Source organism: Chaetodon auriga, chromosome 1, assembly GCF_051107435.1.
Source record: "Chaetodon auriga isolate fChaAug3 chromosome 1, fChaAug3.hap1, whole genome shotgun sequence".
NCBI lineage: Eukaryota > Metazoa > Chordata > Actinopteri > Chaetodontiformes > Chaetodontidae > Chaetodon > Chaetodon auriga.
In genome coordinates, this window is record NC_135074.1 from 24381882 (window position 1) to 24405230 (window position 23349).

The window sequence follows — 23349 nt, forward strand, 5'->3', positions numbered from 1 at the left end:
GGTCACCGTTACATGAAGACCCATTACGTGTTTACATTTAACCCCCCAGACAGTCTGGCTCAATGTAAGCACGTGCACAAATCATCAGCTGTTTACGCCTCCATATGTAAGCGCGCACTGGTTTTGATCATGTTTAGCAGTCAGTCGGAGACAAACTGCTCAGAGAAGTCTGGAGCTCATAGAGGCACGAGATTTATATGAGTCACATCTCTCTTGAACCTGATATGTAATTAAAACTTTCCGGAAAGATAAATGGTCTGGCAGCTAAGCAAACGTAAAACATTTGCACATTATTTATGTCTGTCTCAGAAAGCACACATGCAGACATGAACTCGGTCTTAACTCTTGAAGTGGAGGTTCATCATCATTTCCTATATGCAATAATGTGTAACTGAAGCATCGTCTTGTTTTACTTATCCTGCCTTGTTCCAATTTTGACTTACTATATTGTCTACTCATGTATCATGTCTTACTTTTTACAGATGTTTCTTACTAGTATTCCCTTTGTTGCTGTAACATTGCAAATTTCCACACTGTGTGATTACAGGACTGTCAAACTGCTTTTGAACTTCAGGTGCCTTTATCACCTCTGAGAAATGAAAACACTGAGCTAAAACAACTAATCACAAGTCTGAGAACTCACAAACCATCCCTCAATTACGAGGATATGAATCAGCACACGTCATATCCTCATGTCGTCTGTGAACAACTTCTTCATTTTGCCTCATGATAAATGTACGTCAGACGGATGACCCATCCTCTCACTCCTCTCATCTCAGCGGATACGTGAGTTTAAATCTACTTCACTACTTTTCAGTCCTTCCAAACCAATAAGCCTCAATTCTGCCGAGGACAAAAAACAGGGATTAAACTAAACAGGCGACAGACGGGGCCACTCAGAGGGAATTGTGCCCTGCGGTCTAGTGAAGGGTGGCTGGGCAGAGGTGGGTATTTTCCCACACTCAACACTTTGGCAGCTTGTACAAGGCACCCGGCTGTAGATGTTGTTTTTTTTGGAAGATCTTCAAGTCATCAACAAGCAGAGGAAGCAGATCCCCCAACCCTTCAACCCCCTCTTGCCCCCGCTTTTATTCATGCCAAGTTTGCCTCCTTTTGGTCTTCAAGGGAGAGGACCCTCGCAGATACACATTCATTCGGCCAAATTAAAATGAATTGTTGTGTGGGGAAAAAAATGTGATGTGAAGCTACCACATTATAGTTCTAAACCAATGTATAAAAACAGACAAACTGTAACCATTAGGATTCATTTCTTAGGAGACGAATGTTCAATCCAGCCTCTAGCTACTGGTTTTCCCTTATGGCTTGCAAAAAGACATAAAACATGCAGAGCTTTCATTCTTTCAGAATCAGAGGCAGAAACAGGAAAAGATCATTTCAAGAAATAATTTTTCTTTTACAAAACATTTTAAAGAACGGAACAGAACATGTGAGTGAAAACTACCATCGGTGGGGCGATCAGGAACAGACTGATGTGGGTTTAATCTGTGATGTTTTAATGCATGAAATGTAGCCATGTTTAGAAAAATTTGCATTGACAAAAGTTCAACACACATCCTTTGTTTTGCCCCTCATGTACAGTCATCCTTGAAACAACCACTGACAGCAGATAAAACACATTATTCCACTCGCAGCCAAATGACTTACAGCTGATCTTTAGCTACTTAAAGAGCTCACACCACCTATCCGTTATACTCCAGTCCCCATCCACTCCCATTGTAGACATTTGTGGTTGAAATGTACAGTGGACAGCAAATCAAAGCCTTCAAGCGTTGTGGAATTTCGGTTGAATTTCACAACCAGTGCCGAATTGGTCATGACAAGCTAGCCGAATCACTGCAACGCAGGACAGTTGTCTTTTAAGTGAGAGCCAACAGTGGTTGACACTTGGAAAGAGTTTGCATTTCATCTACAAATGTGGTGAATGTAGGCGCATGAGGAAGCTGGAACGTTCAAATTTACCACACGGAGCAGTGGAGCTCCGCAGGCATCATCTGCTGGATTCTTATCCAGGTGTGCAGGTCATTTCAACTTCATCATCATCAGCTACCAGGAGGAAGCTATGTACAGTACATCATTAGCTCAGATGATACTCAGTTTCAGGTCATCTCCAGTCATTGCTCTGCTCTCTGGACCAGCTGGTCCTGAGCTTCAGTATAAGTCTTCAGCGGTTGAGTCAGTGTATCTACTTTCTGAAGCGCTTGAACAGCGGATGAACGCCCTTGTTTAGTGCGGAGGCTTTGCTGCCTCGACTCTGATACTCCATGTAGACGGTGTCATCTGCGCCTGACATGGAGCTCATGGTGCCCGTTCGCCTCGAGAACTGATAAGGAGAAAGACAAAATGTGAGAATATTGTAAGAAGCCATAGCACAGCTGTAAGCATGCAACGGCTACTATGTGTATGTGTTTTCTGAGTCCGAGTCTTCACCTGCGGTCGTGTGCCCAGCTCCCCTGCCACCACTTCCTCCTCAGCATCCAGGTCAGAAGCAGCCAGGACCTTCTGAAGCAGCATCTGTTGGTCGTCTCTGCTGGAGAACATCAAGTCCTCTTCCTCCATACCTGCCAACTTTGTGATCACCTAGCAGAGAAGAGGAACATGGAAACTTAGAAATGTTTAGAAATGGTACAAGAATGAAGTCCAAAGATCAAACGCACAGTTTTGTTTATTCCTAAACTTTTTTCCATTTGACCTGAAGGACTTATCACAAATCCGGTTAAGAAAAAGAGTTCTCCTGTAAACTATCTCTGTGAACAGAAGATGCTTTTTTCCTGAAACTAGTTTCTTTTCTGGTTCATTCTTTGTTTTGTCCCTCTAAAGCAAACTTCAGCTGTTGCCAGAATAACGCTCAGATTTCAGTGCTGGTGCATTTTGGCCCGATTCACACGACTCAAGTCCAGCCAGCCTGGATCTGATGAAACCAAACACTTCTGAATACATAATATCAGGCTGTAAGTAGCCTGGGGTAAGCATACCGATAACAGAAACTGGGAAAAAAAAAAGAAAAACTTTTCAAAATTGACACTGTACTTTAGAGTTGGATGACATGACAGAAGAAATGTGTACACTGGTAGAAAATTAGTAATGTGGTTTGCACCGCGGGAGCTACCTGTAAGCTGTATTTACACACTGTCATTCACAGTGTATGCACTGCTACCGCTACACAGCCAGCGAGTGGGAGTGTTGATGGCATTGCACGGAAAATAGCTGCTCCATACTCTTTTCTGCTTGCTTGTACATTGCGGATACATAAACAAACACATCACATCAATGCAAAAACAGTCATTATGGATGAGTCCTCCTGCACACTCCACCCAGGTTCCACTCTTCACCTAAACCATACGGAGTATTTCTTTAATTGAGAATACGTCTGACATGGACAAATGTGCCACATGTGTGAAAGGGAAACTCAAGACCACGCAAGGTGATGTGATTTAGGCAGCAGGACTGCTCACCACGTTCTCATGTGACGTGAGAAAACAGTCAGTGGTGGTAATGCACCTCTGTTGCACCTCTGTTGTTCTCATTTGGAACCTTTAAGCTTCCTTTTTTTGTTTTTTTAATTCAAGTGATGTTTTTGTTTGTATGGACGTTCCAAATAAAAGAAGAAAATCTTTAAATTCTGTGTCTAGTGTGACTTAGCCTTCAGTGTAATTAAAGCAAACTGATATGGTTTTCATGAAAGATATGCCCAGTCTGGGTGAAGTTAGTGCTACAATTCCGTGAGGAGACGTAAATAAGGTGAGATGATAAGATGCTGCAGTGAACACACCTTAAAGCTGTACCCCTGATCGACCAGGAACCTCTGCCTCTTGGTGGAGTAAGCCATCTCCTGGGTGTCCTGGGACACCAGAGAGTAGAAGTATGCGTTGTACTCCTCTGCTACCATTCCTAAACAACAAGCAGACAGGTGGAGTGAGAACAACTGGGTTTTGTTCATTGATGGAAGTAATCAATATAGAAATATCAGAATGTGTCACAAACATTCTAAAGTGGGGTCTTTTTTACAGACAGACTGACCTTTCTTGGCTCGTAAGACCCTGCCGAGCCTCTGGGCCTCCTGTCTGCGTGATCCACCGTGAGAGGAGATCTGTATCAGAACGTTGGCTTCTGGCAAGTCAAATGAGGTGTCTCCGACCTGTTTGGTAGAAGGAACATGGTACAAATTCATATAGATGAAATATTACCACTGTGGCACTGTGCCAGTAGATATTTACTGCTTCATTAAAGGCAAGCATGTGTCTGATTTCCTTTTACACAAAGATCTGATTCCCTGACGAGATGCAAACTGAAGAAAACCGTTCATCATGCTTGCATCAAGCAATAAAAACACAGAATCCATATAATAAACAAGAACACTGTGTCATACTGTGCATATTTACATGCACAGTATGCAACCTGACTTTTATCATGGACAGCTAAGAGAAACACTGGTGTGCCCTCTACTGGCCACAAGAGGGCGCATGGTGGCTGAACAATTACAATCTATGCTACATACACAAAATCCATGATAGATTGATTGGTTTACCTTGGAGATGAAAATGGTGTTGATCTTGGGGTTGTGTTTGAAGTTCTGTAAAATCTGCATGCGTTCCCCCTGGGAGGTTGGACCATAGATGTAAGGTCTTGAGAGGAAAGTGAGAGAGCAGAAATAAAAACAAAGAAATCTAACCTGAACAGGCAATTTAATGAAACAGTCAAAGCACAGCGCTTTATATAAGTAATTTACTTGTTGAGGCAAATGGCGTATTCCTTCAAGGCAAACACGTTGTCAGCAAAGACAATGATCTTGTCATTGCGCCGCTCGTGGAAGCGAATGAGGAACTGACAAGCACGGAACTTGTTGGGGTTCATCGTATAAAGCAGGATGCGCTTCTTCGTCTTAATGGCCACATACTCTCTGTAAAACTCTGGAGACATCGGGCACCAGACCTGAAACACAGACAGAGTACATCGTTCAGCTTTATCATTGTGGAACGTGCTCATTTAGTCATGCAGCCAGCTGTCATACAGTAACAGCAATAATGAAGACATACTGCATGAGAGCAGAAGTCGTAGTTCAAGGCCTGCATTGCAGTTTTAGTACGCTTAATGCAATAAACTTTTCATTTTGGTTTATTATTTGTTCATTTGTGAGGGCAGTGCACATTCATCAACGTTAACATTTAACAACATCAATGTAAATGTGCTGGGCTTAGCTCAACAGCTAATTTGCACCCGCAGTCCTGACACGACTAAAAACTGACAAATGAAATAAAGCAGGAGGCGCTTCTTTTGTCTTAATGGCCACATACTCCCTGCAAATCTCTGGAGACATCAGGCAGTTTTATCAGTGTGGAACCCACACAAGTGGAAAACAGTATAACAAAGCCTTAGATCATTCATGGGTACATATCCCAATATATCTTAACAAAGTATGAAGTTCGATTTTTTAACTGCTGCATGCAGAGCAGTTTGTCATTTCTACTGGCACAATATTTCAGAAGGTCGCATCAAATTACAAAAACTTTAAATTATATAACAAGATTACCTAAAATAGTCAAAACAACCTCCTTAATCCTTAAAATGGATCTTCCACAAACAAAGATCTCTGACTGAGTCATATGATATTAAGCTTTATGTAACCACTGGTTTGTACAACTAAGGAGCGCACTCTCTGAGATATCTTTGTTTACAAAGAAGTCATTTGTTTATTGAGTCGTGGCTACAAGGGTCCACCTCTTGTACATGTGAGACACCAGCCCAAATTATTCAATGATCAACATGTTGCACGTGGCGCCAGAACGCTGTCTGACACGTCACAGATGTCCAATTCATGAAATATGATGTTTAAGTTCCTTTAACTTTCTGGTTTATTACTGTAAGACTCACCTCTGCACACTGGACTTTGGCAATGTAGCCGTTGTTCTGCAGTTCCATCCAGTTGGCCTCAAACAGCTTAGGCCCGATTAGGAAGTTGAGGTCTACAATCTTGTCATCTTCTCTGACCAGTGTGGCAGTGAGTCCCAGTTTACAGTGTGCCTGGACAATGGTCAGTACACGACGGAACATCTTGGCTGTAGAGAAAACACACAGTTATAATGTTAGCATAATATCACTAAAATATGTGTCTATATCCCACTGAATGCCAAAGAGTTACACTTGGAAAACGGATGTCCTGCAACAGCTCACCAGGGATAGTGTGCACCTCATCCAGGATAATGAGTCCCCACTCTTGGCTCCGCATCCACTCCATGACCCTCTCAGCCTCCCAGGAGCGCTTGGTGGTGTGTCCCAGCATAGAGTAGGTGCTGATGGCCACCGAGCAGCCGATGGGCTTGTCCTTAGCGTCGGAGGTGAAGCGGCAGATCTGAGAGTCATCGATAGTGGACCACATCTTGAACTGAGCCTTCCATTGCTCCACCGACACCGAGGAGTTACCCAACACCAGGCAGCGTTTGCGTACCGTGCACGCCGCCGTCACCCCCACCAGAGATTTGCCCGCTCCTGGAAAGGAGAGGGGAGATAAAACAATTGAAACATCCAAGATTTATGCTACAAAATGATGACAGGGTTGAGGGTATGCTGTAAAATGAACAGAGAATAAGTAAGACTGTATCCCTTGTTTCTCTTCATATGTGAGTTCTATCATTTTGTCACTTCAGGATTGTGTTTTTCTGTGAACGAAATGCTTCGGCTGTGTGCTTTCTGTTTCACTCGATGTTCCAAACCAGCTGTCTCACCACAGGGCAGCACGATGACCCCAGAGCGAGCTCGTCCATTCCCAAACATCTTGCGCAGACTCTTTTCCTGGTAGGGCCTCAACACAGCAGTGGGCTTCAGGTCTATGTTGATGTCTGGGTTGACTGTATCATTGCGAAAGTCGTACTCTGCAAGGAGGGGGTACTCCAGCTGAATGCAGCGCTTCTGCAGCTCTTCAATCATCTCCTGCACCAGATCAGGGAAGAACACAACAGGTCAGAGCAGGGCATAGCACAGTGTTGATGTTCCTTTAATTGATTTATCAAGCAAAACATTCTCTGGTTCTCAGGTTCTCAAATATGAGGATTTGCTGATTTTTTTGGATTTATATCCTTGTAAACTGATTATCTTTCATGTTTAGACTGTTGGCCTAATAAAAAAACAAGCTGAAGAAATCGCCACGGACTCTGGAGAGAACTGTGATTGCCATTTTTCACAATTTTTGACTGTTCTCTGACAATTCAAGCAATCAGTTGTAAAAATAAGAAATTAATCAATAATGATAATAATTATTAGTTGCAGCCACAGGCAACAATATTAAAATCTAAAAAAACAAAAGGATTACTGTAACAGATAAACCTACAAAAATCAGATGTGTACCTGGCGAATCTCAAAGGACACAGTCTGAGTCTCTTCCTCCTCCTCCTCTTCTTTATCCATCTGCTCGTAGTAGCTGAAGATGTCCTCAGGGACCTGCTGAGTTGACGTTTGTTCGTCGCTGGGCTGCTGTGAGGAGGAGGCACCCCCCTTGTCCTGAACAGACTTGGAGATCTGTCAGGAGACACAGAGGAACATTTGTTGTTCTATGACCAGGACCGCAGTTACAACAGCTGTTGGACCTCTTCAGTGTTATTTCCAAAACTTGACCCTTTATTGCTTTTCAATTTAATGGAACTGTAATTTACTCAAAGGGATATTCCATTTCTGCCAATAGATCCCTGTAAATCTTACACACTGGTCCTTTCAGGGTTTGACATGACTCTTCAGTTCCTGCATCAGAAGACATCCTTCCTTCAGTCATCAAAATCACTTTGTTCAAATGAGTGCATAATGACATCTAGCTGTTGCTGATGTCCCTACATCATTCTTGGCTGTGATTAAAGTGACTGTGATTTAAGTCTCTTCACCCAACATTAGGTAGTAAACACAAACATGTCAATGTTTAAGACATGTTTAAATTCATACATTATTTAAATTTAATACAATAATGAATGTTTTTCTATGTTTGTGTGAGCGAAAAAAGATGTGGAATGGCATACCGCTGACTTGCTGTGGATGACTTCAGTAATAAGCTCAGTGTCCGCTCCGTCTGCTGTACGGAGACGACATTCACGGATCACGTTGTCCTGCAGAAGGCGCTGGATCACATCAGGGAAGGCACTCTCAACAAAATACCTGAGGGTGGACAGGTGGAACAGTTAAAGAAGGGATGATTGATGACGCAAAGGCAGAGGGAACGGTTGCTGAAATGACTTTACCGATTGTGCTTGAGCACTAGCTTGACTTTGCCATAGCTCACTGTGCAGAGCTGGGGAAAAAAGAGAGGGATAAAAGCAGTAATTAATTCAACACATTTTTCACCTACGAAATTAAGACTCAAGATTTTCCAATAACTTTCCCCCTCCCTTCTCTTCCCTCAAACCTCTAAATACTCTCTCATTCAGACCTTAATGAACTGCACGATCCCATCAGGTACTGATGTCTTGCTGAGCTTCTGCAGGTACTCCACAATATCCGAAGTCTGCAGCCCCACACTGACAGCTGCATACAGCGAATAGGCTGTCAGCTTGTACTCATGGATATGGTTCGGCCTGCACACTGGCTCTGCAATGGCCACCAAGAAATCCTGGGCGTACTTATAGACTGGAGAAAAGGCTTCCAGAAAGATGTGTCCATCTGGAGCCTGGAGGGGAGAAGAAGAATATGAGAAAAATATGCAAAAAGACCGACCTTTTATTTTGCAAACTGCATGAATGAGGAAATCAACAATCCAAACATGTCTTACCACCCAGAGGGGGCGTGACGCATGATCATTCTTCAGCATCATCTGAACTCGGTAGTCTTTGGCTCCATACTCATCCAGTTTAGTACTGGACTCATCCACTTGTTTCCCTGCAGCAGCAGGTATGGCCTCCTGAGACTCATTGCCCACTACCTCCTCCTCATCGTCTTCCTCCTCATAGAAACGCTTTTTTGACCTCTTGTCTGTAGACATGAGTTAGAAAACACTGTCAGCAATAAGAAGGGACAAATAATACATAAAAGCACATCACTGTAAACTCTCTTGCTTTAGGATTTTAACACAGGTGTGGCCACAGAATTTTTCTACACAAGATCTAGGTATATCCTTACTTTAAGACAGCTTGTCCTGCATTCTATCTGAACAGTTAGCCTTTGTCCAAGCATGTAGTGAGCATGTAGCACACAGTTAGATGCCCCTGTGTGTTTGTGTGCTAAAAGACACATTTTCAATCAATAATTCATACAGTTTATGACAGATTCCTTCTTTCTGAAATATAATTTTGCCATTTAGACTGTTTTATTCTTTGCAGCTGGAGAGATATCAATTACATCCAAGAATGTAATACGAGAGGCACAGAATGTGGACAGACAGCTATCATATGATATTACCATAACAAATATAAGAATTTTAGTAAGAGGAAACGACCAACACCTGCCATCTCTCTGGACTACCATTTCAATACAACTATCCTTTAGCAAAACACGGAATAATCAAGTGCATGTGTAACGTGAGTTTCAGTTAGCTAAACCATTCCTCCCTCAAGAGCTGCATCTTTCGGCTTGTCATACAGTTAGCTAACAGCTAGCTAGGTTAAACCATAGCATTAGTAACTCACCCCGATCTCCTTTATCCTTTTTACCCATTTTATATATTTTTTATATATGGGTAGCTAATATCTTTCAAAACACGACAGGCATAGCTTCATAACATGTCCTGAAATGCCTCAAACACGGTGTGACGCTGAAGTTGCTATACAAAGTATGTACCGACGTTGAGAGCGCGAAAATAACATCGCAATAATACTTCCGGTCTCAGCCGTCAAAATAAAATGTTGTTTGATTTCTGAGCAGTACATTGGAAAAAATACTTGAGTGGGAGTCTAAGGTGTAGTTAGGGAAATGTTTCTCAACAGAATACGTTGACCAGATGAATTAGAGCTCATTAATACGTAGAAGCATTATATATACATATAAATGTCCTGATATGTTAGTCATATAGGGATTATTCATACAAGAACAGACATATTAATCTAATGTGCAAGCTTATCAACCTTTTTAAGATAATGCTCTCCAGAAAACATATACATGGCTGAATGCTGAAACGTAACTTGTAAGCCTCAGGATAAAGTAGCATGCATGGAGTAAAATCCAATTAATTTCTTGTGCTTTTATTCGTGTAGCAGAATAGATTACTACTGGTTTCAGTTGGGCGATCTTTAACGAGCTTTACATAAAATACTGAAGCGCCACTGTTTACTTCCGGTGTGAAAGGTCAAATTCGTTCTTCGAGGTACCTCTGGTTAATGGGGCCAGGATTGTTGTCTTATTTTTACATAAATCGCTGACATTAACGTGACTAAGTAAGTTAAGTGTCAAATATGTCGTCTGATAAACTGATCGGACCTGCCTTACCGCCGATGTTAAGGAAGGAGGAGAGCGACAGTGACTCTGAGAATGAAAACGGATGTAAGTAGAGGCAAAACATTTTTAGTCAGAGACTATCAACCGTCTTTACTTTCTTTTTAGTTTTTGCATTAATCAGTAATGTTTGTATCAGGATGCTTTTTCCATGGTTTTTCTTCTCTCACTCTCTGATAGTCTCTGGCCCCGCTTTGCCTCCCGGTTATAAACGGGGGGAACCGTCGAGCTCCTCGGATGACAGTGACCAGGAGGTGATGGCCAAAAGAGCAAAAACATGGCACACAGATGCAGACAGATCTGCAGAGAGGTACGCTCATTAATCGACGAAAAGTTATTGAAATGAATTTCTCGATAAACAAAGCTAACAAATGTCTTGTGAACAGGGCAGAGAAGACTAAGGTACAAGAAAATGAAGATGATGGTTTCTTTGGACCAGCCCTGCCTCCAGGATTTAAGAAACAACAGAGCTCCCCAGAAAGGTGAGCAAATGAACTCTACATCCCAGTGATTGCCAGTGTAAATAGTTAAAACAGTAAATTATGGGAGCTGAAACTTCATAGTGTTCCCTCAGGCCGCCTGTGCTGGGACCAGCTTTGCCTCCTGGGTTTCGCAGAGCAGCGTATGAAAACGATGATGATGATGATGGTGGAGATGGAGAGGATTTCCCAGGGCCTGCTCTGCCTCCAGGCTACCGGGCTGAGTCCTCTAGCAGCGAGGATGAGGATGTGATCGGACCGATGCCGTCTAAAGGGCCAATTCAAGACTCTGTGGCTCTGGACTTTGAGCGGAGAGCTCTAAGGATGAAAGAGAAGCTGACAGGAGAGGTGAGTCCTCGTTCCCCTCCTGTCTCCAGGTTCATCTGCATATCTGCAATCAAATGCTTACCTCTCAAACAGGAACAATATAAGTAACATAGATAGAAGCATAATACCAATATTTATGCAAAATGTGTTCTTTTTATGACTTAGAAAGTTTTCCTAAATCTACTGACTGAATCCATTCCTGTGTGTTTCTGTGTAAACAGGATGCTCCCGAGGTGCTGGCCAGAGAAACATGGATGACAGAACTCCCACCAGAACTGCAGCACATTGGCTTGGGGGCTCGAACCTTCAAGAAGAGGTCGGGTCCAGAGAACAAGGATCGCTCCATTTGGACAGATACACCCGCAGACAGGGAGCGCAAAACCAGGGTAGTTAATGAAAAATAACTTAACTTCATACTTTTTTGGCCAAGATATTACTTCCCTGTCTTTTATGAGTCTATTCTTGACCAATAGGAACGCCTTGAGGGAAAGAAGAAGGGTGAAGTGGAGAAAGATGATGTCCCACAGCTCTCTCAGAAGGACTTGGAAATGGCAGAGAAAGTGTCTAAGTATAATGTAAGTGGGATTACCTCATTCTTTTTCCCTAAATGTCCCTGTATATAATTGATGGAAGATATTTTGTACATTGTACAAGTGTTCATTTGTCTAAAATTTCTGTTATCAGGAGTCTAAACGTGCTGAGTCTCTGATTAGTTTGCACACAAAGACAATGAAGGAAAAGGCGAAGGAGAGGGCTGACAAACCAGTGGAAAGGAGACCGTTCGATCGGGATGCAGACCTGCAGGTGAATCGCTTTGATGAAGCTCAGAAGCAGCGGCTGCTGAAGAAATCTCAGGAACTGAACACACGGTTCTCCCACAGCAAGGACAGAATGTTCCTGTGACAAGTTCTCAAAATGTAAGAAGCGTGTTCGAATGTACAGACTTCCAGTTACAGTCTGGGCTGGTGACAGTTTCATATAGGATTTGTAGAATATGGACTATGTTTCTTTGGATACTCATATGCCTGACTTGACGCAATACTACAAATGTTTCAAACAACAGAGCAGCCAGTGAAGCTTGTATTTTTCCAGGAGACACAGGAGAGAAATAAATGAATGCATTTTTTCCTACATTATATACAGTTTATTAGGCTATCTTTTGAGATGTATAAAATCACCTGTTAAGTTTATTTCAGTTGACATTAATCCTGTTGGATTTTTCATTTTAATCTGGTATGCTGAAATATTTCAGGAATTACATTGGGAATACACACATTTAGCAGTTGCTTGGAATTGTTAATGTTGACAAGATTAGCATCGTGATTTATTATGTAAAACAATCCCACAACACAATTATAATGATAAACAATTTTGCTCTAGTGTGAGTGTAATCACAAATGATAAATTAATGGGTGCATGAGGGTAATGTGTTACAAAACTGTCAAACTTCAGTGAGTGAAAACTTTGGAAATAGTCCTTTAAAAAAAAAAAGAAGATTGCTATTTTTCCAACAAATTCAGTGAAAACTCTCCTTCATTGGTCAAACCTGCTAGAAATGTAGCCCTTTGCAAAAGTGTGATTGATTCATTGGATTTTATGTAATATCTTTTGTAGCTCAGCTGTAAAATGTATTGTTGTGCTGCGTTATCATTTAGGTTTGTAATCTGTCAAGCTCCTTTTGCATTTTTTTTTTTACATTAATTAAACTTTGTTTTTTTTAAGCTGTATGTGATTATTACTTACCCGTGCATTCATACTTATGAGCGTATTGGTCAGATGTAAAGCTGCGCAATTGGACCATCACAGTTGCCATACTTTCTTATGTCTTTTACGCATGCGTGTAGCGGTTGTATTGATAAGTTAGCAGAAGCACAATTTTAAAACATGTCAGAGAAAGGAGAAGTGGACTTAACTGGTGCCAAGCAGAACACGGGTGTGTGGCTTGTAAAGGTGCGTATAATTTAATGTTTTTAATAACGCTAGTTCATGGGTTATAAAACAGGTATTAATTTATACACAGCGTAGGCTAACTAATGTAGCTTAGCATCCATCGCTGCAATGAAAGAAACCGTGTTGTAGCTAACGCTAGCTAAGTTCCACTGTTAGCTAGCCAAGTTAAACTGGTCAAAACTACGCATCGTACGTTTGTTTTTCACGGACAACACGCCACAACCCGTTGATTTAACTAGAGACAACCGTTTTGCAACATAACCAAAGTAAATAAAAGGTGGTCAGAGTAGCAGCGAAGCTTTACGTTAGTTACTGGGGTCTGGAGGAAGGGAACCCTTGTATGGAAACATTTGGAAACCGTTTGTAAAGAGCTAATAACGGTTAGCAACCGTTTGCACAGCCATGTGCATCATGTTTTAATGCTAACATTTACAGATTGTGAATAAATGTGGCTCCAGACACATACAACACATGTCATCCCTGAGGTTAATGGGTACAACTTCATCTCAGCAGTACGTTAAAGTACTTTTACAAAGGGATCGCTCCTACATTTATGTTAATATCACAAGGTCTGTTGTCAAATTGTGAGAGCAGCCCTCGTAAAATACACCCATGTTTCTTCACGCAGGTGCCCAAATACCTCTCTCAGCAGTGGGCAAAGGCGACGGGCAGAGGCGAGGTTGGGAAACTCCGAATCTGCAAGTATGTGAAACAACTGAGCACTAAGCCAGCCTGCTAAGTTTAGTGTGTGTGTGTGTGTGTGTGTGTGTGTGTGTGTGTGTGTGTGTGTGTGTGTGTTTTCAAGGCAAGTGTTGTGACCCTGTTATTCTTGGCTATCAGGCAATTCTAATTCTGCTCATTATTTTTATCTCCAAGGAAAGGAAACCAAGGAAAAGCAGAGGTGAGTGGCGCACATGTAGCAGTACGCTTTAGTTGCAATGCGGAAATTGTGTTGATTTTAAACTTGTTTTTCAAGACCCTTTGTAGGTCTTGAAGATCATTGTTTTCAAAGAAATACAGACAGAATAATGGCAGTAAGATCAAAAGTCAGGAAAGATTCAATGTGGATGACACTGCTCTTTACAGGTGTCTTTCACATTGAACGAAGAGCTGACTGTGATCGAGGGTATAGAGGATAAGACTGTGTCTGCGCCCCGCGAGCACCCGTTCACCATGCAGTCAGTGGGAGGTCAGACGCTGGCCGTGTTCACAGAGACTTCATCAGGTGAGTTTCTCTTTCCATCTTCTAATTGTCTGTTTTGAACGCCTCTTGGCTGAAAGAGGTTGTGAGTGTCCACAAATTGTATTCTAAATTTTCTGTCATGTGAAACATCTGTTTGTGCTAAAGCCCAGAGGTAAGTTCTTTGTGGTCAGGTGGTGGAGGTGCCCATCTTGCTGCTCTTTGTACAGCTTGCTGTCTTCATGCAGTCTTTCTTTTGCCTGCTCTGCTTGTGTCTGTGTGTTGGGAAATCTCAGCAGAGTGTGAAGTTGTCCACAGTCCTAACAGAGTACATATCAAAAAATGTGCTGTTCAGATTGGATAATTGGACACTCAGTGGAAAACATAAGAGAGCTGCTCTGTTGGAAATTTGTCCTCATCCAGTCTGATCTCTCTGCATCTGGGATTTTAGTTTCAGTGTTTCTTCTGTCAGCCATTTGTTTGTGGTTTACCTTCTCAGTCCATTGCCAATCACCTCAGCAGATAAGGTATCTGACCAGGCACAATGGCCCGATTTGGAATTCTTTTAACATAGACTAGATCAATATCAATTCAAATCATTGCTGAATTTGGAGTTTATTTAATTTGTGCATGTGTTTCTTTGTTTTGGTTTGAATTTCATCAGCTGCGTCTGCCCTCTGAGTGTGATGTAGGTGTTTTGATGCTATGGGTGCCGGTGAGCTTGTGCTACTTTGCTTGTGTGTGTGTGTGTGTGTGTGTGTGTGTGTGTTTTAGGGCTGCACAGTTGTAATGATTGTTTTAATTAATGCATTCATTTAACACCATAGTATGACTTTATATGAAACTTCTTTTTCAATGGAGACATGCCAAAGAAGGCACCTGCTCTGCATCAGAAAATGTAAAAAGTAATGCATTATGTTTAAAATACTGACTTGAGTATTTGTGCAGCCCTGTGGTGGATGTGTATTTGTGGTGGGACAGGGTATCTGTGCTCGCTTATTGTGAGGGCATGCTTGCTTTGCTCACACGCAAGCGTGTGTACTTGTCAGATGGCGACGAGAAGCTCTGTGTGACGTTTTCGTGTGCGACTAAACCCTGGGTGTGGTTCTTACTGTTCGATCCCCTCCTCCCACCCCTCCGTCTTCCATCCCCTGTATTTTCATTTTTACCATCCCTCCCTCCCTTCCTGTAGGCCAGTCAGAAGAGAGATCTGATGGCAGCAGCTCAGTTTCGGGGGCAGGGGCAGGTCCAGGTGAGTCCTCCGTTTCGCCAGCGAGTGACAAAGTTGCACCACTAGGAGTCAGACACACTGAGTGTCTGTAATTTTATTACTAAATGGCGTTTGTAGTATCACAATTAGTAATCCACACCCATGCTTTGGAAGATGCATGTGTTGGAATCCAAACTGTGGACACATTGTCTTAATGTAGCACCCAGTTTTGCCCTGACGCAGCACACAGGCCTCTTCTCTTCATGAGCACAATTGTATAATTCTTATGGAGCTTCTGCACTCAGTTTGTACCATCATGGCTGGAGGATGGAAATGAGTCTGTGCTCGGACTGGTCGACACTGGAGGTGGTGGTGGTGGTTGCAAATCCAGCTGTGACATTATGTTGACAAAGATAATGTCTGACTAGACAATTGTGAATTGTGAGACTTTTTGGTAGAAATGCATTGACTGAATTTGAATTATGGGAGGAATAATTGTGATGCTCTAACATCTTTCTTTCAACTTGGGAGAGAGCCCAGACTGAACAAGATTTATGTAAGAAGTAAAAGAAAATGTTTTATGACTGTGTTGTTTCCTAGTCGTTCATTCACAGTGTCTCCTGTCATCCCTTCTCTCTTACACACATGCAACCGCTCACCCTTCCCTCCTTATGACGGAAAAATGCACTGGGACACATGGACTTAAACTGAGGTTTTAATTTACTCTCCTCTTTTTCAGATAAAGTAGCATTGGAGGGAGTGGTGGTGCAGCGAGCTGAGTGCAGACCTGCCGTTAGTGAAAGCTATATGAGGCTGAAGAGGTGAGTGTTTTGACAATGATGCATACACACAAGTCATTGTGTTAAGGACCTGAACCTACAGTCCATTTGCAGTGTTATATGATGTAGATTGTAATGGTGAGACTGTATTGTCACATTTGTGTATCTTGATTTGTATGAGGACATATTATTGTCATTGTTCCATGTGCTTTGTTACATGTTATTGTTGTAATTGTTATCATCTAACAGGATACAAATTGAGGAGTCCTCCAAGCCAGTCAGGCTGTCACAGCAGTTGAAAAATCCTGTCACCAGCAACTACAAACCTGTGGCCAACCATACATACAATGTAAGAAATAAATCCTACACAGGATTGTCTCTGTTTCTTTCATGCAGCCTGCACTTATAACACAGTTATTTTTCTCTGCAGCTTGAGTATGAGAGGAAAAAGAAGGAGGAGGGCAAGAGAGCAAGAGCGGACAAACAGCAGGTGTTGGACATGTTGTTTTCTGCTTTTGAGAAGCACCAGTACTACAACATCAAAGACCTGGTGGATATCACCAAACAGCCTGTGGTAAGACGAGAGTGCAGACTGCAGCTTTTTCTTGTGAGATCTGATTATTTGCAGAACATGCATTTATTATAGCTTTGAGTCACAAGAAATGAGAGTATTATATTCATCTTTTCTCATATATTTTTTCCTATCCCCAGATTTACTTGAAGGAGATCTTGCGTGACATTGGCATCTACAACGTGAAGGGGACACACAAGAATACCTGGGAGCTCAAGCCAGAATATCGACATTACCAAGGCGAGGAAAAGACTGACGAATAGTTCCTGACCCTCTCTAGGCCGATACACTGCATTTCATTTGATTGGTGGAGGTCCCTCCCAAAACAGACCTTGACTGGACTTCGGAGTTTTCTCCCGATTTCCTTCCATCAGGTCTCCAAACACAGTGAGGTCAGGAGACAAGAAGTGGCATTGGGAAGCAAACTGAGGTTTTACACTAGGTGTGCACCATCTTGTCCTGATGTGGTTTCTGTCACAGCTCCAGCACACCCTTGAGGAAAAACCTTTATTTGAATTAGTTGTTCTGTCCATCAGAGGCACAGGGTGTAGGACTCTGGTTCTTAGCGTTGAATTCATGTTTTAATGTGTTGACACAGGTAATGGCTCTCGTTACTGAATTGACACACTGACCAAGTTTCTTTTTGTACACATTTTATAATCAGACTTTTTTTGAACTGGTGTGATGCTTTTAAAAAAAAAAAAAACAGCTAAACAGCTTTGTGACCCTTGACTTAGAAAGACAAATTAAGGCTGAGCTTGTTTTGACAAAATTCTCCAGTCCAGCACGATTGCTGTAATGCTTTCCATTTTTTGCTTCAGGTGTCTTCACATTAGCCCATCTTCATAGGAATTTTTAATTGACTTATGCAATAAATGTTTCACTAGAAAAAAACATTTTACTGGCTTTGTACTAGAATGACATCAGAAATATCTCTACAGCAATGAGAACCACAGAAGAGCATTAACCAGCCATCCAACATTCAGTGCAAATTTCTCAGCTCCAGGTTTTTATCTGGCCCAAATCCTTTGAGGCCATACTTCTATTAATCTGTTACTCCCTCTTTAATTCCACTTAATGTTTAAAGGGCTTTGTTTACAGTCAATGTTACTGCATGCATACTACTTAAAGCATTATTAATCTGTACAGTATTTAAGTCTGTAGATCAGAGTATGATGGCTTTAAGCATAGTTGGAGGCAGAGTAGCTGAAATAGTTTCCTCAAACTTTAATACCACCATGCATAAAATGGGGTTCGGCATTATGTTCAAGTTCAAAGTTAAATTCACAAAAATGCTTCAGCAATGGAGTGAAAAGTTTATTTAAATGACAAAATACTGTCAGTTTGACACAATGCATACATACATACAATATGTTGATTCATACTACTTAGATGTATGCTGTACAAGACAAATCAGACATGTCAAGATCAGACATGGCAAACTCAGTACAAACATTTTAGAGCAAGTCTGTTTGCCATCAAGGAGAAGAGGAAAAAAAAGTTCCACTGGTTCAGTTTCCATCAGCTGTTTGTGGCGCCTTGCTCAATACCTGCATGACAAATAATAATAAAAAAAAATCATAAGACAGATGTAACACAGCACATAAATGTTATAGAAATAGTCCTGAAAAAAGCGCTAAGACAGTTGTCTGCTAAATGTTAAGTTTCGTGTATGTGTGCCTGAAGTGTTTTGACCAGACAGTTCTCACGTCTGACGCTGAATGCAAGAGCCTGCAGGAATCAACTTCAAAATGTAGTGGGTGATATAAAAATATCCATAGTCACGACTTTTTACATGTATTCCTCAATTCAATCTGTGCTGCTATAGAAAGTAGCAGCCAGAAAGCGCGAGGAAAGCTCAGTGTAGCATCTCTGTGCAAACCCAGAAGCCAGTGAAGCCTGCTTCAGGTCTATCAGTGGATGCAAATTGGCATTAACCCCCAACTAAACAACATTACAAGTGCTCACCTGCAACAGTGTCCGCTCCAGCTGCTGCAGTTATCTTCTCTCCAGGTTCATCTCCCCAAGCTTAAACCTTGAGACTGGAAAAGGGAGATGCACATTACATTCAGGTTCCTAATAGAATAACGTCTGCGGTATATGCGTGGATTTAAAGGGTATCATGTTTAGAAACAACACCTGGTGTAACGTGAGCCAGTTCAGATGATCAATGGGAACTACAGGTCAATATCAGACATTGTTTTTTGACTTATTCTCCCCTATTCAATCCGAGACGCCATGGAAAGAGGCGGGCAGAAAGCGCAGGGATATTTAATATTGCATCTAAAATAGTTAAACCCAGGATATCTCACAGCAGAGAGCCCAGGCTGTCAAAGATGCAGCTCGTGACTGGTCATGTAGACTTAAGCACACATTTCCACAAAGTAAACACTTTGCATACATTTTTCACCCACGACTTGATGAAGACGGTAGCTGTCATCTCGTTAGAGCTTCTTTATCCTGCCATGGCAGATTGTGGTGTTGCCACAGCACCATCATCACTGGGACTTTCTGCCGAAGCTCAAACACAGCCATCATCCCCCATCTGGTTCATCCAAGTGTCCAACACATGGCATGTGATCTGCTGCGGAAAAGTGCAGGAAAAGAGGGGAAATTTGTCAGCTACATAAAGCAGATACTTTATATTCAGCAGCATGGTGCAGTTTCGAAGTTAGGTTTCTGAAGCAGTTTCTTTATTTCTAACATAACGCCATACAAAATGAAAATTAACGATACCCGTGAAAATCTCGCGATAATGGAGAGTCTGGTGTTAAAATATCCACGGCTATGGAGCAAACTGACTGCACTGCTGTATCTTTGAACAACGTTACGTTTGATGCAACTAATTTTACCTACTGTAATATTTATTCATAAAACATCGAGCTGGCGAATAAGTTGTTGAAGTCACTGACAGCACACGCTAGCAGCTAGCATACAGTAACGTATAACACAGGGGATTAGCTAACTGACAAGCTAACCAACTATCTCTGACATTACTTTAACTTGTCATTTACGCGATGTTTACGCAAGTCTGCGGTTTGAGGGGCTAAGTTAAAACACACACTGTCTCGCCCATGGATGTCAGACAAACCTTTCTACAAAATTTAAAATAAGCATGGGTTTGGTAGCAATGAAGGAACGCTACTTCCGGTGCTAAGCTACATTTTATAACGTTCTGCCTTTCGCGTTCTCCTTGGCCAAAACCCTGCGGGTATGAACACTATCCTGACGTCAAGCTGGATTATCTACTTCGCCAGTTTAATTGTTACGAGGACTAACGTTGCATCGCGAGTATCTTCAAAAGCTATATGAAAACGGACTCAGACAATACAAAATGGCACCATGTGTCCACACGTGTCCACATATTGAGATTTTACACTAAAACTCAAAGCACTGGGCTCATAACTAACTGCTGTCCCTCTTCACGGCGACAGACATAACGTTTATATACTTACAACAGAGCATTGTGGTAGAGATGACTGAACCGCTGAGGCTGCTTTCAGTTTGGCTATACATTGAGGATGATTGTCCACTTCTAGTGAGAGCACAGTCGGCGAAAGGACCGATGGGACTGTAGCTTCCAGACTAAATAGGTTAGCCGTCATGACTCATTTCCGCCCTCTTGAGGACAAAGAGGAAACTTTAATTTACAGTGTCGCCCTCTAGTGTTCACAGCCGGAGATGTCGCGTTTTGTTTACCGTAATTAACAAAGTGCGCTCTGAGAACTTTCCTCATAACCCATTCCCCATGGAAAACAATGGATTTAACTTTGTTTATTCATTTGAAAGCTTCGATGCAAGTAATGCTGCAGTCTGTTGTTTATTTGCTCTAACAATGTTATTCTAACAAAATCGGAATTGCCTTTATTGGCCAAGTAGCCCATGTGTAGACATACAAGGAATTTAACATACAAGGTTTTTCGTTGCGCTTAATGTACTTGTATGTACCGAGAACAATTCACAGGAGGATACACAGAAATAGAAACACATATACAACTAACAACAAAGACAAAAACTATAATATGCAAATATGAACATTAACTATAATGTACGTACAAGTGTCACATAATGTATGCCACAGGATTTGCTGTTAGCATGGAGGTGCATGTATACAGGTGTACTAGTAGGTGTACGCATACGTGGTCTTCATCTCTATAAACAGTACAGAGTGCTTACATTTATATTTGACAATAATAATGACATGTACATGTTACAAAACAGTGTATTAGACTATAAAATACATTATAATAACAGATAGTGACATGCAGGAATTTTTAATAGTCCATAATAATGATATAATAGCCAGTGTTGTGTAAAGTAAAGGAGTCAACAGTTTCATCAGGATTGGCCTATGTCGTACCATAGGCGACTCTGCTGTTATTTTCATTATTATTTTTATTATTATTATTTGTGGTGGTGCTGCTATAGCAGTGGCAGAGAGACATAACTAATGAAGATTAATGGAAATTAGCCCATGCAGCAGGTCAAAAGAACAAAACGAGCTCAAATAAATCATGAAATCATTAAGGGCACATCAAATGTGGAACATAAGGCAGACACGCATGTGCACGACGCGCGCGCCCGACGCTCCCTCCAACACTGCGTGAGTTGGCTGAGGAGGAGCAGCACTTCTTAATTGGACTCCTCGAGTTTAAATGGTCTTCTTCCATCAGCTCCCTGTGGATTTATTCGAAGACATGCAGGCATCAAAGGAGACTTAAGAACAGGTAACCTGAGGCTTCATTTTAGGATTTTCTCTTTTTTTTAATGTGTGATTACCCCTCTGTGTTCCAATGCTTAATGTAAAGAAATGACTCAAGACTAAACAGTTATCATCGTCTTAAAAAGCACCAGTTAATTCTGGTTCTCCAGCAGCTGAATTAAGAACTAACAGTGGGGGGTAATGGTGCTTGAAATAATGTGTTCCTAATTCAAATTAACATTTTGCTTAGTCTTCCACAGGAGGTAGATAGTGAAGCAACAGCCCAGCTATGTTCAGAGCAGTGTTTGGAAACAAGAGAGAGGGAGGAGGAAAACGAGGAGACAAAAAGAACCAGAGGCACCCAGGTAAGGAGAAAACCACCGAAACTACCTGTGTACCAAAACTGTAGCATGTCAGCTCACTATGAAGACAATATTGCATCTTTGGGCTTTAATGACGTTATATTATAGATTTTATCATACGCTTTTCTTTTGTCCCCAGATCATAAATATGCACCTGGGGAGAGATTTATCTTATGTTGCACGCTCACTAGCTCTTGCATTATTTGATGGCAATATTCAGGTTCTCTTCTCTTGGGTGATTTAAGTAGAGCCATTTCAATTAGCCTAATTCATCAGTGTGTTCTGTCCTTCACACAGTGTCCCGCTGCTTGCATTTAAAGTGTGTCAGGAGAAGTTAGAGTGGGTTAGGCAAACATTCTGACCTACTAAAAACATACTGAATTTGAGGGAATTTAAGGGCAACAGCTGAATGAGATGAATCTGTGCACTCATTTGAAATGTGTAGTATTTGTTGTAAAGAATCTGAGCGTTTTGTAGTATTATCAGTGAAACATCAGAGGAAAGGTTTGCTTAACATTGTTGCTGTCGAAATTCAGCTATGATTTTTTTAAATTTTTCACAGGGTGAACTTGCCAACTTTCTGCAGTACAGAGGAGATTTGAGACTGCGCAGTGGAGATAGATGAACATAAGTAGAGCTCAGTATTAGAGCAACCATGTTGCCTATTAATATTTAATAATTTGCTGCTCTGGGAAGCGAGAACAGAGAGGAAGATAGAGAACTGTGTCAGTCTCATTAAAGTGATATAGTATGTTTACAGTACATTGGGATGGCTCTGATCATTTGCAGAGAGATCATTTCTCCCTCAAAAGCTTAAGACAATGATCTTTTTACCCATTAAGGAATTATTCAACAGCCTATCATGTGAATTTGCAGTATTAGTAGACCCCTGAGTAATTGTTTTGCTCATGATAATAACAGCAGAAGCAGACTCATTTAAGGCAGAATGAAGTGAATGACTGAGTAATACCACAGGGAAACTACTGCAATCTGGTGTAACCAATACAAGTGGCAATAAGGTCTCTGTAATCACCTGGCTTTGTGAGTTCTCATGCGGAATGTTTATTTGAAGACACAGAAAGAGGCTTAATGGCTGCAATACGAGCAGACATGAAAATGATTCAAATATTGAATTGAAATATAATAAGTGTAGCCTCTTTATTGAGTGTGGTCCCATTCCTTTAAATAGATGTTCTGGCATTGCCAACTTTCCATTACCTCATTCAGCCGTATGCCTCCAAGACAAGATATGTTCTCTCTGTCACAGCCTTATGTGAGACATATTTTACAGCTCTCTCTGCGACATGTTGAGTCTGCTGCCACCATTGGATCCACTCTGCCTTGTTATCGACTGAAGCTTTCTAAATCGT

At 41.6% G+C, this 23349-nt stretch overlaps 4 protein-coding genes, 1 long non-coding RNA gene and 2 other non-coding genes across 8 annotated transcripts in view; 3 read left to right on the forward strand and 4 right to left on the reverse strand.

The window, feature by feature from the left end:
• Nucleotides 1-1215: 1215 nt before the first annotated feature.
• On the reverse strand, nucleotides 1216-9795 carry ercc3 (excision repair cross-complementation group 3). Its single transcript, XM_076730698.1, has 15 exons — nucleotides 9618-9795; nucleotides 8765-8964; nucleotides 8426-8662; nucleotides 8238-8287; nucleotides 8019-8154; nucleotides 7360-7530; nucleotides 6741-6945; nucleotides 6190-6504; nucleotides 5890-6074; nucleotides 4748-4950; nucleotides 4547-4643; nucleotides 4039-4156; nucleotides 3791-3909; nucleotides 2449-2598; nucleotides 1216-2341 (listed from the first exon to the last, which is right to left on the reverse strand). The coding sequence occupies exons 1-15, from the start codon at nucleotides 9643-9645 to the stop codon at nucleotides 2204-2206; spliced, it is 2352 nt and encodes a 783-aa protein (XP_076586813.1). The 5' UTR covers nucleotides 9646-9795; the 3' UTR covers nucleotides 1216-2203.
• A 452-nt stretch (nucleotides 9796-10247) lies between these two features.
• gpalpp1 (GPALPP motifs containing 1) lies at nucleotides 10248-12946 on the forward strand. The gene is made up of 7 exons (XM_076730715.1): nucleotides 10248-10467; nucleotides 10600-10729; nucleotides 10806-10901; nucleotides 10994-11246; nucleotides 11447-11611; nucleotides 11699-11800; nucleotides 11910-12946. Exons 1-7 carry the CDS (start codon nucleotides 10380-10382, stop codon nucleotides 12126-12128), a joined length of 1053 nt encoding a protein of 350 aa, XP_076586830.1. The 5' UTR covers nucleotides 10248-10379; the 3' UTR covers nucleotides 12129-12946.
• Nucleotides 12947-13036: 90 nt separating this feature from the next.
• Nucleotides 13037-17802, forward strand: gtf2f2a (general transcription factor IIF, polypeptide 2a). 2 transcript variants are annotated; one of them, XM_076730728.1, is made up of 9 exons: nucleotides 13037-13175; nucleotides 13804-13877; nucleotides 14052-14076; nucleotides 14262-14400; nucleotides 15548-15607; nucleotides 16305-16386; nucleotides 16594-16693; nucleotides 16775-16918; nucleotides 17056-17802. In XM_076730728.1, exons 1-9 carry the CDS (start codon nucleotides 13110-13112, stop codon nucleotides 17176-17178), a joined length of 813 nt encoding a protein of 270 aa, XP_076586843.1. In that variant the 5' UTR covers nucleotides 13037-13109; the 3' UTR covers nucleotides 17179-17802. The 2 variants fall into 2 exon arrangements, with proteins under 2 accessions (XP_076586843.1, XP_076586852.1); XM_076730737.1 differs by lacking the exon at nucleotides 15548-15607 and having other exon boundaries at nucleotides 13047-13175.
• A 416-nt stretch (nucleotides 17803-18218) lies between these two features.
• Nucleotides 18219-20478, reverse strand: LOC143320797 (uncharacterized). Its single transcript, XR_013077185.1, has 4 exons — nucleotides 20371-20478; nucleotides 19317-19499; nucleotides 18884-18957; nucleotides 18219-18465 (listed from the first exon to the last, which is right to left on the reverse strand). It is a non-coding gene; the product is annotated as an uncharacterized LOC143320797 (long non-coding RNA).
• Nucleotides 18709-18841, reverse strand: LOC143325976 (small nucleolar RNA SNORA31). Its single transcript, XR_013077596.1, has one exon. It is a non-coding gene; the product is annotated as a small nucleolar RNA SNORA31 (small nucleolar RNA).
• LOC143325979 (small nucleolar RNA SNORA31) lies at nucleotides 19123-19257 on the reverse strand. Its single transcript, XR_013077597.1, has one exon. It is a non-coding gene; the product is annotated as a small nucleolar RNA SNORA31 (small nucleolar RNA).
• A 1012-nt stretch (nucleotides 20479-21490) lies between the features above and the next one.
• Nucleotides 21491-23349, forward strand: part of LOC143320803 (protein TANC1-like) — a 36442-nt gene continuing 34583 nt past the window's right edge. Inside the window, exons 1-2 of the mRNA XM_076730756.1 lie at nucleotides 21491-21642; nucleotides 21868-21982. Of these exons, the coding sequence (XP_076586871.1) occupies nucleotides 21907-21982 (76 nt within the window). The 5' untranslated portion in view covers nucleotides 21491-21642; nucleotides 21868-21906. The remainder of the gene's footprint in view (nucleotides 21643-21867; nucleotides 21983-23349) is intronic.